We start from the raw sequence: 14,813 nt of genomic DNA, 5'->3' as shown, positions 1-14,813 counted from the left end.
GCCTCCACATCTGGCTCATTTTAAGTATTTGTTATTTTGTTTCTTCGAGACAGGGTTTTTCTGTGTAGCCCTGCTGACCTGGACCTCTGTAGGCCAGGCCACAGATTTACCTGCCTCTGCCTCCCAAGTAGTCAAAGTTGCACCACCATCACCCTGCTTAAGCAGTTTTTAAAGTATATAATTTCTGGCATTAGGTATATTTCCGGGACTGGAGAGATGGCTCAGTGGTTAAGAGCACTGACTGCTCTTCCAGAGGTCCTGAGTTCAATTCCCAGCAACCACATGGTGGCTCACAACCATCTGTAATGGGGTCTGATGCCCTCTTCTGGTATGTCTGAAGACAGCTACAGTGTACTCACATAAAATAAACAATTCTTTGCGCCGGGCAGTGGTGGAGCACGCCTTTTAATCCCAGCACTTGGGAGGCAGAGGCAGGCGGATTTCTGGGTTCGAGGCCAGCCTGGTCTACAGAGTGAGTTCCAGGACTGCCAGGGCTACACAGAGAAACCCAGTCTCGAAAAAAATGTATATTTCCAAAGTTATACCACTGTTACCAATTTCCATAAAGATTTTGTTTGAAAATTGAAGCATGGCCTTGGAGAGATGGCTCAGAGGTTAAGAGCACTGACTGCTCTTCCAGAGGTTCTAAGTTTAATTCCCAGCACCCACATGGTGGCTCACAACCATCTATAATGGGATCTGATGCCCTCTTCTGGTGTGTCTGAAGACAGCAACAATGTACTCACATATAAAGTAAATCTTTTTAAAAAGGAAAGAAAGTTGAGACATTTTGAAATTTTTTTTGAAAATTGAAACATTTGAAACAGAATCTTAGTACCTGTTAGGCAATAATTTCTGAATGCACCCCCCCCACCCCCACCCCCAAGGCAAGGCCTTTGGTAGCCTCTAGTCTACTGTTCCTTTGATAATTTTTTTCTGGTATGTTTATGGGATTCATCCTCTTATTGATAGTTTTTTTTTCTGCTGCACCACATTGGAGCTTGGAGTTCAAGAGGTGGCTGGGCACATCAGGCATATTCCGTCATCTCTGAAGGGTGGGTGTGCCCTTCAGTTGTGGGCTGGTCAATTATTGATGGCCTACTTAGATCACAATGAGGTCCTGGTTAATGAGCAACGCCACTGCTGGTAGTGTCTTCTTAGCCAGGCATTCTTGGGATAGGTGGCCAGTTTTATTGCCATAGTGTTTCCTTTTTCCTGTAGTTCTTTTAACTTTAAGGAACTTCTTTTAAACTTGTTACATTTATTTATTTATTTATGAGTTTGCATACTCAATGTCCTTCACTGCATGTGAAGGTCACAGAATAGCTTGTCGGCATTAGTTTTGTCTTAACACCACGTGGGTCCTGGAAACTGAATTTAGGTCATTAGGCTTGGTGGCCATCACCTTTACCAAATGACCCATCTCACTGGCCCTTACAAATTTTTTTTGTTATTGCTTGTTTTAGAATTTGGAGATTACATTTTAATTAGCATTTTAAGTTCTTTAATTGGTGGGGCATAGGGCTTTGTTGATTAGTTTTCTCTCTCAGTTACAGGGTATTAGGCACCACACAGGTAGACAAGGAACAATTTCTTAGTGGGGTGTAAAAGATTTACTTTTATGTGCATTAGAGTTTTGCCCAGATGCATATGTATGCAAGGACACCAGATTCCCTGCTAATAGAGTTACAGACAGTTGTAGGCTATGATATAGGTGCTGGGAATTGAACCTGGGTCCTTTGGAAGAGCAATTAGTGCTCTTAACCGCTGAGCCATCTCTCCAGTCCTCACAGCCCAAGATAAAATGTAACAAGACTCCAAAGTTGCAACATTCTAGCCTCTGACACACTGAAGTCTGAAATTCTAATCAGTCAGCCTTTGCAAAGATAGCATCTGTCCACCCGCCATCTCCCCAAGACAGTGTTTCTCTGTCTTGCCCTGGCTATCCTCCTGTAGACCAGGCTAGTTTTGAATTCAGAGATCTGCCTGCTTCTTCTGGGATTAAAGGCTTGTGCCACTACTGCCAGGCCAGAAATTCTTGTTCATGCCATTTATATTTGTCAACTGTTTTTCAATACAGTATTTCTGTTAGTCATACTTACTTTACATCCTCAATCTGATAATTTCAAATTCTCCATCAAATTGGAGTTTGCTCTTGATGTTTACTTTGACTCTATAGACTGTTTTTTTTTTTTTTTAATATTTTTTGTTTTGCCCCGTAGCATGGCATGCTAGCCTCCCTTGTCTTTGTGGTTGGAAGCTAGGCATGCTGTATTTAGTAACAAACCAAGATAACCCTCTGGATTTTGTATGTGGTTTTGTTTTTTGGGTACCACTGTTGATCAAACTCAGCCTCATCTGCCACACAAGTGTTAGAACAGACTGTTGTGGGTTTGCCATGTACATGCTGGGAACTAAATAACCCGAGTGGCCCTGTCCAGCCTAAGTTTCTCATTTTGACCTTGGAAAATATTTCCTGAGTTTCATATCCACTTGGGTAAAACAGGAAGGCAAGAAAAGTCTGGGAATATTTTATTGCCTTTCCTCCAAGAAGGTAGATAATGCTTTGGGCATATTTTAATATGTTTGATATGTTGATATATTTTGATATGCTTTCCCCCATTCCTGCTCAAGGCACGAGGTTCATTCTTCAAATATTTCCAATGAGATCTTCATAAAAACAAGGTAGTTCCTTGAAAAAAAAATTCAGCAAAATATTGGTGTTCCTTCGAGACTGAGGCCACAGTGGTGGTTTCATTTTTTTCTATGACTTACAGTTGTGAGCGGCCATTGAGTGCTAGGAATCGAACCTGGGTCCTCTGGAAGAGCAACCTGTGCTCTTAACCGCTGAACCATCTCTCCAGCTGTCTCCAGCTGCTGCCACAGGGGTTTTAACTCTTCATTCAATCCGTTCTCGGCTTCCAGCAGCTTGTCAGAAGCTATTTTAAGTACTCTGTTTCAGGTAAACAATGGCTCCTTGTATTTCCTTGTCTCTAGGGTTTTTGTGGTATGTGTGTGGTGTTCTGCCCTGGACCTGAGATCTAATGGATCTAAGATAAGCTAACAATCCTCAGTTTGTTCAGTTTTCCTCCTCAATTTCCCTCGAAGAATGAATTAGAACCTGCTCCTCATAGAAGACTAAGAATCAAAGTGTTCCACAAGTATTTCAAACAAACAAGAGCCCCCCAAAAGAACGTTTTGTATAGAGCAATAGATAATAATAGATCAAAAAGCTATTGTTTTTTATTTTTATTATTATAAACTCGGGGTTGGAGAATTCTCAGTGACAAAGATCACGCTTAATGTGCTGCTTAAGGCCTTTAGTTCAATCTGCAGCTCAAAGTAAAGTTCAAGACATACAAAGCATCCCGGTGGCAGTGTATGTTTAACCCAGTTCCAGGGAATCCAGTGTTCCCCTCTGGCCTCTTCCAGCACCAGACACATACTTGGTGGAGTCCTCCATGCAGGTAAAACATCCAGAGGTTCTGATTTATTCTTTCTGTGGTGCTGAGGATTGAACTCGGGACTTCATGCACTTGTTCTTCCACTGAGCTTCATCCCCAGTTCAGGAATTGAGATGATTGTTTTAAGTGTTAGCACCCTGTCTTGTTACTATTATACTTAGTGGATAGTGTAGTATGCACAGTAGCCTTGCCTGAAAAATAAAGCTAGAGACTTAGGTAAAGTTATGTGTTTAATCTGGAGAGCTGGCTCAGAGTTAAAGAGCATTTGCTGCTCTTGTAGAGGACTCAAGTTTGGTTCCAAGCATCCACATGGCTACTCACAGCTATCTAAAACTCCAGTTTCAGGCTATTCAGCACCTTCTTCTGGCTTCTCTGGACATCACACATATATACTTCAGACAAAACACATGTATGTATGTATGTATGTATGTATGTGTATGTATATGTATATATGTGTATGTATAATAGAAATACATAAATTTGAAAAATTAAAATCAGAATTTTTTATTCATCTTTTTCATCTATATGAGTACATTGTAGCTGTCTTCAGACACACCAGAAGGGGCCACTTGATCCCATTACAGATGGTTGTGAGCCACCATGGGGTTTCTGGGATTGAACTCAGGACCTCTGGAAGAGCAGTCAGTGATCTTAACTGCTGAGCCATCTCTCCAGCCCAATCAGTGAGAATTTAAACAAGACATTAGTAAAGACAATAAAGAACATAGATTTAAAAATTGTAGAGATGAGGGCTGGAGAGATGGCCCAGCAGTTAAGAACACTGTTCTTCCAGAGGTCTTGAATTCAATTACCAGCAATAAACATCTGTAGTGTGATACAGTACTATAGTGGTTCATATCATCTATAACGTGATCTGCTACCCTTTTCTGGCATGGAGGTTAATGTGCAGATACAACACTCATATACATAAAATAAATAAACCTTAAAGAAAATCTGGAGACAAAGTAGGCATGGCAGTACTCAGTGACAGTCCTAAAGTTCAGGGGGTGGGGACATTAGGGTCAGAGGTTCTTGGTTGTTTTCATGTGCATATTCGAGTTTAAGACCAGCCTGGGGTACAGGACTCGTCTCAAATACCATCACAACATATAACAAACAAAAAAATTCCTTAGGCAAAACCCACAGACACTTTGGAAGCACTGTGCTCTATTAACTAGCTATGTGTTTGTTTTACTATATCTTTAGTCCTTTTAAGAACTTTAGCATTCAGAGTTTTGAGGATTATCTGTTAGGATAATTGCTTTTTCACTTTTTAAGAAGACATTTTTTGTGGGGTTAGTGGATTGAGCCCAGGGCCTTGTACACATTAGGTAGAGGCTCTACCAATATGCCTCACCCTCAGCCCAGTTTTTCATTAACTTTTATTAGTGACTGTTTTAAGTTTCTCCAAAGGATGCAGTATAGGATTGCATTTGATTGGAGTTGCACATACTGATTTTTTTCACTGAATAATTAAAAATGGAAACTACAATTCTCTTACTGCATTTTGTAAATAAGGGCCTCTGAGCCTTAGTTTTCTGTAATAAGACTCTTTTGGTTTTTAAATCTGATCAATGTGTATAAAATGCACATTAAAATATAGCAAGGGTTTGTGAAGAACATTCTCTAGCATCTCTTCTTTTCTTCCTACTTTCCTTTCTTTTTTTTTCTTTCTTTAGTTTTTGAGACAGAGTTTTTCTGTGTAGGCTTGGCTCTCCTAGAACTCACTCTGTAGACCAGACTGTCCTCAGACTCATGGAGATCTATCTGTCTCTGCCCTCTGAGTGCTGAGATTCTGCCACTACTGCCCTGCCAGCAGCTGGTTTTCCAGTGGTTAGTATTCAGTGGCACAGAGAAAACCTGCATAGACTTCTGCCTTATTTGGCAGCAAAAACCAAAGCATTAACAAAATCTACAGATGGGTGTGTGTGGCTGGAGGAAAGGCTTAGCAGTTAAGAGCCCTTATCCCCTCCTCTTGTAGAGGATACAATTGACTTCCCAGGAGCACCCCATCCATAACACTATCCATAACAGCAAGTTCCAGGGGATCAGTGCCTTTCTTTTGACCTCCTTGGGCACAACATGTAATAAATCTAAATAACTAAAAATTGCCATACACTTATGCCTTATTTTCTAAACTTACACAGTTAGTATCTGACAGCCATTAAAAACAATATTTTATGATGATACTTGAATAGGGAGGTTTTTGTCTTATTTTTTTATGTATGTGAGTACACCACCACAGTCCTCAGGGCATTAGATCCCATTACAGATGGTTGTGAGCTACTACCTGTGGTTGCTGGGAACTGAACTCAGGACCTCTAGAAGAGCAGTCAATGCTCTTAACCACTGAGCCATCTCTCCAGCCCCCAAAGGGAGATTTTAAAAAAAAAAAAAACACTTCTATTTCAGTGAGCTTTTCATTTCTTTAAATGATTTCTTCAGGCTCACGGTTTCAGAGTTTTCAGTCTGTCATGATGGCAAGGGTGTAAGGCAGCAGAGCAGCTCCAGAAGCAGAGAGGGAATGCTTGTGCTTTGGGACACTCATTTTAAAAAGCCCTTTTAATAATAATATTTAGGTCCTCAACATGTGGGCTGGCCTGAGCACACTGTGAGTCATTGTTTACTTAGTTAATCCTCTCTCTGCAGTCACCTTCACACCCAGCCCTGTGCTTTGCTAATCCAGGGACTTCTCAATCCAGTAATAAAGTTGACAAGCAAGATTGGTTAGTTGTTCCAGCTCTAGTGAGTATTGAACTTTTAAATAAAGCAGGGCATGACTATATTGGATTGGTGAAAAGCTGATTGTCAGCTATTGTTTAAAGTGCAGTTTATGGAGATGGACAAATGAAATCACTTTTTTTTTTACCTAGACCTGATAATTCTGAAACTACTCATATGCACATTTTTTATGAGGGGGTTTGATTTGAGACAGGGTTTCTTTATAGCTCAGATTGTCCCCAGACCCAGACATATCACAGTCTTGTGCTACTGTACTGATTGGCACACCTGTTTCCTTTCCTGCTCTATATTCCACCAAGAGCAGATCAGCATGAAAATTTTGAGGAAATATGGTCAGTAATGTTTTCAGGTTTTTATCTTAGTTTTTGACTTACACATAAAATTTTAAAAGAAAAGTAGTTGAGTTAAAGAAGGCAATAACAGATTTTCAGTCAATAAAAGGAATGTGTTCATTATAACATAAACAGGTAGGAAAAATGTCACTTGTTATCTCCCTCCCCCCATATGCTTTTTAATTTTTTTTAACTTCTTACCATGTAGATGTTCATGCCACAGCATACACATGTAAAGGCCACAGGCCAACTCTATTGTGAGGAGTTGCTCCTCCTTTTTAATGGAGTTCCAGGATTGGCCCTTAGGTCCCTAGGTTTGTGTGGCAAGCACCTTTATTCACTGAGCCATATTGTTTGCCCCCTGATCTGACAGGATCACTTTGGCCCGGAACTCACTATGTAGCCCAGAGGTTGTGTGCAAATGCATGGCTGTTTTTCTGCCTGTTTCAACCTCTTGTGTGTTAGGATTACTCTTAGGAGGGATCACACCTGGCTTGCAACCTGTGTGAACTTATTTAGGTGGCACCCACTGTTCACAAGTTTGGATATTTTATAGTAGTATATTTACATATTTTTAAAATGTAATAACTAATTATACTTTACAGATAATTTGTAGTTTGCTTGTTTTGGTTGGCCTTGTATGTAGTTCATTCAAGTTGAACATTATTCTTTCAATATTTGAAGTACTCTAGAATCTGAAGTGTTTAAAAACTCTGTTATTTTATGAGTCTGCATGGGGTTATGTGCATGTGTGCGCAGGTGCTCAGGGAGGGCAAAAGAGGACATCGAACCTTCCAGATTTGGGTTACAGATTGTTCTGAGCTACTCAATTTGGATGTTGTAAACTGAACCCAGGTTTTCTTTTCTTTCTTTCTTTTTTTTTAATTCTTTTTATCTCCATCCCCCGAACGGTTTTCTGCAAAAGCAGCAAATATTTTTAATTCCCAGCAAATTCCCATGGAGGAGATGAGAATAGCTTAATGCCCTTGTGCCAGTGGAGTAACTGCCGGGGAAGAGCTGTCTCCCAGGAAGAGAATAATCTGACAGATCTCATAGTTTACCTCACAGCATATACATCTTTCCTTGTCAGTGATCGGGGTTACTCGAGAAGAATGATCTAAGAAAGAGACACTGCAGGATGAATGTACACTTTCTCAAGCAGCAAGGGTAGGGGGAGTCAGCCTCTCAAGGACTAAGCTGGCAGCTTCCTAGAAGCATTTTTTATTGTTAATGCAAAAGGCAAAAGACACTTTCAGCCAGTTTATTTCTGAATACCAAAACTTCTGTTTTTTTTTTGTTGTTGTTGTTGTTGGTTTTTTTGAGACAGAGAATACCAAAAAACTTCTATCTGATGATCTGATTGACTTGAAGGAAACATCACCTAAGCAATTCTTATTGTCTCAGGGACTAAGTTATGCAAAGGCTCTGAGAATCCTTCAAAGGAATAACCCAGTAAAATACCAGATATCAATCACTGACGAAAGGCTACTTCCAAAGCCTGGGATTCATGTCAGATATAATGGCTCTGCTAAGATTCTGCTGGATTTCCTGGATTTTGTTTCATCTATAAAGTATAACTGTTACTTCTGAGTAAAGTTATTTACTTAGAATTATTTTCTTTGGATAGAAAAAAGGCAAACTTCTTAGGTGAAGTGTCTTGAGGCTTATTTTGAATTGTTTTATAGAAGTATGGTAAACCTTTGTCCTACAAGTAGTTACTTTCTCTAATTTTCTTTTATGTTTTATTTCACCTGTCTGTCTCTATCTGTATTCATCCTTCCTGTCTCCCTTCCAGCATGCATTTATCCATCCATCCATCCATCCATCCATCCATCCATCCATCCATCGTGTACATGCACTCGAGCCTGTGAATGTGTTTCCTGTGTGAATGTATAGGCCAGAGGACAGATACACCATGTAGGGCTTGAGGATTGAACTTAGGTCATCAGGTTTGACAGCAGGCACTTTTGTCTGCTGAGCCATTTTGTGTAACTTTTAATAGGATTTGTTACATAATATGGTATTATGTAGATCATAATTTTATTGTATTTCATTTAGTCTTTTTTTAGATGGTTTTCCCAAGTATCCCTGGCTGTCCTGGAACTTACTCTGTAGATCAGGCTAGCTTTGAACTCGGAGATAACACTTGCTTTTCTGCCTCCTAAGTGCTGGGACTAAAGGCATGTTCCACCATACCTGGCCAGAACATAACATTTTGACAAGACTTTTAGGGGTCTACAATCAGTGATCATCAGTGGTCATCTCTATGAACATTACTAAACAAAAGCGACACTCTCTTAGAAGAACAAATGTCTGCAAGGAAAAGTATTAATGCTTTAGACTTCAGCATCTGTCTTCCAATTAATTAACTGGAAACTAATTGTACTTAATTGGAAATTAAAAGTACAAGAAATTAAATGTGCTTTTAAAGATCTGATTTTTATTTATGGTGTCTGTGTGTGTATGCACATGTGCATGCAGGTGCTTGTGGGTGCCAGAAGGCAGCATCAGAACCCAGAAGCTGGAGTTAGTTATAGATGATTGTGAGCCATAGGACATGGGTACTGATTACCTACTCAGGTTCTCTGGAAGAGCAGCAGGTGCTTTTGACTACTGAGCCATCTCTTCAGCTACACATACACATTAATTGGCCAAGAGCAATGCTTGTCTTCTGACAACAACATGTGACTTCTGGGACATGGTAAAGCAATTACCAGAACTCCAAAGTCAGGGAGCACAGGTGAATTTTTATGGAGAAGAGAACTTGTCGCAAATTAAGAATGAATAAAGGAACTTGCTGTGGTCAGAGACAGATATGGCTGCTAAAGTAAGTGATAAAAGAGGTATTTTATTTTGTGTGACACCCCCCCTCCCCAGACATGTCAAGTTCTTTCCCATTCAATCTGGTACTGCTAATGCTGCTACTACTTCCTCCTCTTATTTTCCCCTTTTGCCTCTGAGACAGGGCTTCTCTGTGTAACCCTTGCTGTCCTTCCTGGAACTTGCTTTGTAGACCAGACTGGCCTTGTACTGAGAGATCTATTTGCCTCTGCTTCCCCATGCACCACCATGCAGAGATAATCTAATACTTCTTGATTTCCTAATAAAAAGGAACACAGAACATGAAAAGTTGCTTTCTAAAAGGAAACCCCCCAAAGAAAAATACATTTGCCTCTGCTTCCCCATGCACCACCATGCAGAGATAATCTAATACTTCTTGATTTCCTAATAAAAAGGAACACAGAACACAAAAAGTTGCTTTCTAAAAGGAAACCCCCCAAAGAAAAATAAGTGAGCAAATGCAGAAGTTAAGTCATATAGAGCTGGGTTTGATCATGTATACTTTTAATCCTTACACCTGAGAGGTATAGGAAGGCAACTCTCTTGAGTTTGAGGTCAACCTTGTCTGTATAGTGAGTTCCAGGACAGTTAGGGCTACACAGAGGAAAACCCTGCCTTGAAAACCAAATCCCCAAACCAGCCAACCAAAAATGTCACATAAAGCATGCTTTAAATGTAGTTGACTATATCACAGTAATAGAACATACTGTCATTTATGGGACTACTTTACATTGCTTAAATGTCAGATTTGTTTTTAGTCCTCTACACAGTGTCATGTTTATTTAAAATGATGCTATTAATACCTTTCTATGACACTAACTGCACACCAGGAAGGCCATGATAATACAATCCAAGGAGTGGAGTTCTCCAAGTTGCAATGGGAAAGAACATACGCTTCTGATTCCATACACATGAACGCCTTCGTTGCTGTAGGAAATAAATCCAAGCAGAAGGAATGGAGATGTGTAAACAGGATTCTTGAGGGGAAAAAAGTTGACACACTGCATGCGTTTAATGTTTGTCCTGTCTGCCTTACAGTCTTGTGATGCAGCATGTAGTATCTATAGTGTTTTCTCTTTTTGGGGGGTGGGGTGGGGATTGGCATAGAGTTGTTTCTAAGTAGATAGTGAGTCTTTCTGGTTTTTTGGGGAGTTTTCATTTGGTGAGTTCAGTTCAGAAACAGTCTCATCAAAAGCCACCTTAGCCAGTGTACTGACAAGAGTAAAATACAAAAAAAGTTAAAAGAGTTAGCACTAAGCAGACTAGCTTGGAGGGCCCTCCTTATGTTCTGTAACTTTGTATCCTTCTATGGCTTAAAACTTACTATTTAGACCAGATTGTTCTTTAACTCAGAGATCTACCTGCCTCTTTCTCCAAAGTGTTGAGATTAAAGGCATTTGTGATCAGATGAAGCTGAAATGGCTGTGAGTTGCCTTATAAGGATGCTGGAAACTGAATTTCAGTTCTTGGCAAGATCAGTATGTGCCATACTGAGTCATTTCTCCAGCCCCATTGCCTATTGTTTTTAATCAGATCCACCTTCCCTCCCTCCTTCCCTCCCTCCCTCCCTCCCTCCCTCCCTCCCTCCCTTTTCCTCTTTTTGGTTTCTTGAGACAGGGTTTCTCTTTGTAGCCCTGGTTGTCCTGGAACCCAGCCTGTAGACCAGGCTTGCTCAAACTCATAGAGATCTGCCTGTCTCTGCTTCCCAAATTCTGGGGTTAAAGGCACCTGCACCAGTTCCAACTTTTTTTTTTTTATCAAGAGAGAGGTTTGTGTTTCTTTTCCATTATTGATGGCTCTCCACGTAGACCTATGACCCTTGTTATACTTTTTTTCACGATTTATTTTTATTTGCAATTGTTGGTGTGTCTGTCTGTGTCTATGTGTGCACAAGAGTACAGATGCCCTCACAAGACCGAAAGGGGTGCCAGATCCCTTGGAACTGGACATAAAAGCATTTATGAGCCACTTGCTTGGGTCTGTTGCAAAATCATATAGGTGCACATGCTTAAACCACTGATCCATAGCTCCAGCCCCTGACTATTATAGGCCAGTGAGAGCAGGCTATGCTTCTCCTGGTTGGATACTTTGGTGCTATATTTGATTACAGGCCTTGTGAAAGTGGTCATGTGGTTATAGTACGAATCACTGAAGAATCTTCTTGAGCACCTAGTCTTATAGCCACAATCCCATCCCAGGGTTTCACTGTGTAGCCCTGTGGGTTCTAGAGTTTTCTCTCTCTGTTGTCCAGGTGAGCCTTGAACTCACATGCATGCTAAAAACAAGAGCCCTAGGAGTTCCTTTGTCTTTTTTTGTCCTGGTACATAAATATTTATTTCTTTATGTAAGTTTTTATGCTAGTGTCCTTAAATTTTAGTTGTGGATATTTTTGAAGATATATGTTCAATTTTCTTTTTTATGTTTCTAATAGGTGTGTATTTTCTTGAATTTCTGTCCTGACTTGGGCCATTTTTTTTACTGAGATGAAATTCACATAGCATAAAACACCATTTTAGCTATTTAAAAATATACAAAGTTCAGTGTTTAAATAAACTGAAAATACTTTGCAATCTAGTTTAAAGAGTTTATTTATTTATTTATTTTTGAGGTAGGATCTCATGTATCCCAGACTGGTTTTAAACTCACCATGTAGACAAGAATGACCTTGAGCTTCTGGTCTTCTAGCTTCCGAATGTAGCACCTTATCCAGTTTTATGGTCTTTTATGGTGCTTGGGATAGAACTTAGGGCTTTGTGCATAGAAGGCAAACAGTTTATCAACCAAGCTACATGCTTAACCTCTAAAATTTTTTTCTCATCATAAAAGGGTTTCCTTGTATCTTCCAATTCTCCTTCTACTCATCTCCTAGCAACTGGTGATTTACTTCTTGTCTCAATGAACTCGCCCATTTTGGGTGTGTAAATAGAGAAATTCAGTCTTACAACATGTGTTGTATCTGCCTTTTTTATTTAAAATTGCCACTTTTAAGGGTCACTTAACATATTTTAAGAGTGCTTAACATATTGCTATTTCATCCTGTTTTATTGGGTGGTACTACATTTTATTGGATGATACTACATTTTATTTACCCATTTGTCTATTGGTGCATATATGAGTACTTTCTACTTCTGGAAATTATGAATTTTGTTGCTATCGTAATTATGAAATAAAGGTGGATGAATTTTTTTTTGAGACAGGGTTTCTCTGTATAGCCATGGCTGTCCTGGAACTCACTCTGTAGACTAGGCTGGCCTCAAACTTGCAGAAATCCACCTGCCTCTGCTTCCCAAGTGCTGGGGTCAAAGGCGTGTACCACTATCAATCACTGTGCCTGGCAAAAGGTGGATAAAATTTAAACATGAATATATTTGTGCCTTTTATGACCCCAGTTTTTTGTTTAAACTAATTTGTGGTTTTTAAATTTTCTGTGATTTTAAAAAATTAGGCGATAGGGTTTTTTGTGTGTGGGGGTAGGAAATGCTGGAAATTAAACTTGGGGCCTTGTGCATGTAAGGTAAATATTTTCTATGTCCGTATCCATTTCTACTGCTTTATGGTAAGATTTACTTTGTGTTGAATTATTTTAAATGTAACTTACATTTAAACATACCATATTTAGCACATTGAAAGATTTAAATATCTTGGAAATGTTAATAGTGTCAGCATTTTTCTTAAGTGATAATTTGAGCCTGTCCATGAGCATATGGGTAGATTGTGTTATTTATATATTCATATACTCAGCAAAATAAAATTCATTGCCTTTAATTTTGACTTTGAGCATGAATATCCTCAAGACTAATAAGACTACAAGATAGGCTTCACTGTTTGTTAGAGATTTATATTTATTGTAAGGACATTGTTAAAATTTTGTTTTGATAGTGAAAGCAAGTTGAATACATTGGTGCAGAAGCTTCATGACTTCTTAGCACATTCATCAGAAGAATCTGAGGAAACCTGTTCTTCTCCACGACTTGTCATGAACCAAAGCACAGGTAATTTAAATCTGACTGTGACGTATGTTGTCCTATTTTATTTATTTCTATTCATTTATTTTAAAGATTGATTTATGTGTGTGATGTGTGTGAGGCTTCCTGACTTTGTGTGCACCATATGTCTGCTGCTGTCTATGAGGCCTGAGGACTGGATTCCTCTGTAACACACTTCCAGATTCCCTAGAACTGGACTTAGAGGTGGTTGTGAGCCACTCGATGAGGGTGCTGGGAACCGAATCTGGGTCCTCTGCAAGAGCAGCAATCATTCTTAATTGCTGAGCCATCTGTCCAGGCACCCCACTTATTATCCTAGTATGGAGCAGCTATTCTAGAAAGTTGGATTAGCAAGCTTATAGAAGAAGTCTTTATAGGGTGTGTTTGCTACTATCTGCTCTAAGAGTTTAATTTTGGAAAGGAAAAATAGAAAGTTGTAAACTGATGTAAACTAATGGATGCTTAGAGAGTGAATGAAACACTTAATAGTGTTTGATATGTAATGGGAGTTTCTGCTGGAGGAGGTAAATAAGAATTAGGAGAGGGATGAGCAGTGTAGGTTTCTTGTGATAGAACTCAGGCCATTAAGCATTCAGGTCACATGTTCTATAACTGTATCTCTAACCAAGAGTAGAAACATTTTACTCCAGTGGCTACTTGTGTATTAGAATTTAAATTGTTATGTGGCTTAAAGATAGCACTCAATAAAGTTGGACATGCTGTGTCATAAGCAAAGTTCCAGCTCTTGGTAGACAAGTAGGCTATGACAGGATGGTAGCTGTGAGTTCAAGGCCAGGAGGTATTACAAAGTAAGTTTTAGTGTAGTCTGGCTGCAGTCAAATTTTATAAACAACAACAATAAAACTAAACCAAATGAAAACAAAAACAAAACATTAAAAGAAAGAATTTGGTGAATATATTTTTATAAAACAGATTGACATTTTTTCCTCCTTCATTTAAAGAAACATTGTTTAGACAGGATATTGCTATACATCACAGGTTGTCTTTGAACTTGTGATCATCCTGCCTAAGCCTCTTGAATGCTGATATTATAATAGAAAATTTCTTTAAAAATATCCTATATCCTGTAATGATTGGTTACTACATATAGCAAATACAACATCAAAGCTTGTGCATGCATATACAATGTGAAAAATAAAAAGTAGCAAGATCATTGTTAAAAGTTCAGCCATATGTTAGAGTATCAACTCACTGGCTAAGCATTTTCTAAAAATTTAGAGTAGCAAGCCACAGATTCAAGAGGTTCTGATAGGATTCATAGAAGCAGAAAAGCTACACTAGGACCAGGCAGATTTTGGTGCCTGTGAAAGCCGGATCCCTGGAACTCAGTTAAATTGGACAGTGAGACCTAGTTCCAGAGTTACCCTCTGACTTTGCACATGTGTTCCATGGCACACATACCCACTCAGGCACTCTACCCCACCGCA

The 14,813-nt window shown here is 39.3% G+C and overlaps 1 protein-coding gene across 8 annotated transcripts in view; it reads left to right on the top strand.

Moving 5' to 3' along the window:
* The window catches only part of Atrx (ATRX chromatin remodeler), a 129,300-nt gene that overhangs the window by 19,246 nt on the left and 95,241 nt on the right, over positions 1 to 14,813 (top strand). For 6 of the 8 annotated variants that reach the window (XM_034486303.2, XM_034486300.2, XM_034486298.2 and 3 more), the window contains exon 2: positions 13,259 to 13,371. In XM_034486303.2, the coding sequence (XP_034342194.1) occupies positions 13,259 to 13,371 (113 nt within the window). Of the gene's footprint in view, positions 1 to 2,777; positions 2,963 to 13,258; positions 13,372 to 14,813 lie in introns of all 8 variants that reach the window. The other 2 variants (XM_034486302.2, XM_034486301.2) reach the window with 1 other exon arrangement.

This window comes from Arvicanthis niloticus, chromosome X, assembly GCF_011762505.2.
Source record: "Arvicanthis niloticus isolate mArvNil1 chromosome X, mArvNil1.pat.X, whole genome shotgun sequence".
Classification (NCBI taxonomy): Eukaryota; Metazoa; Chordata; class Mammalia; order Rodentia; family Muridae; genus Arvicanthis; species Arvicanthis niloticus.
The sequence above is the reverse complement of the archived record's forward strand: the minus strand, read 5'-3'. Positions and strand labels throughout refer to the sequence as shown.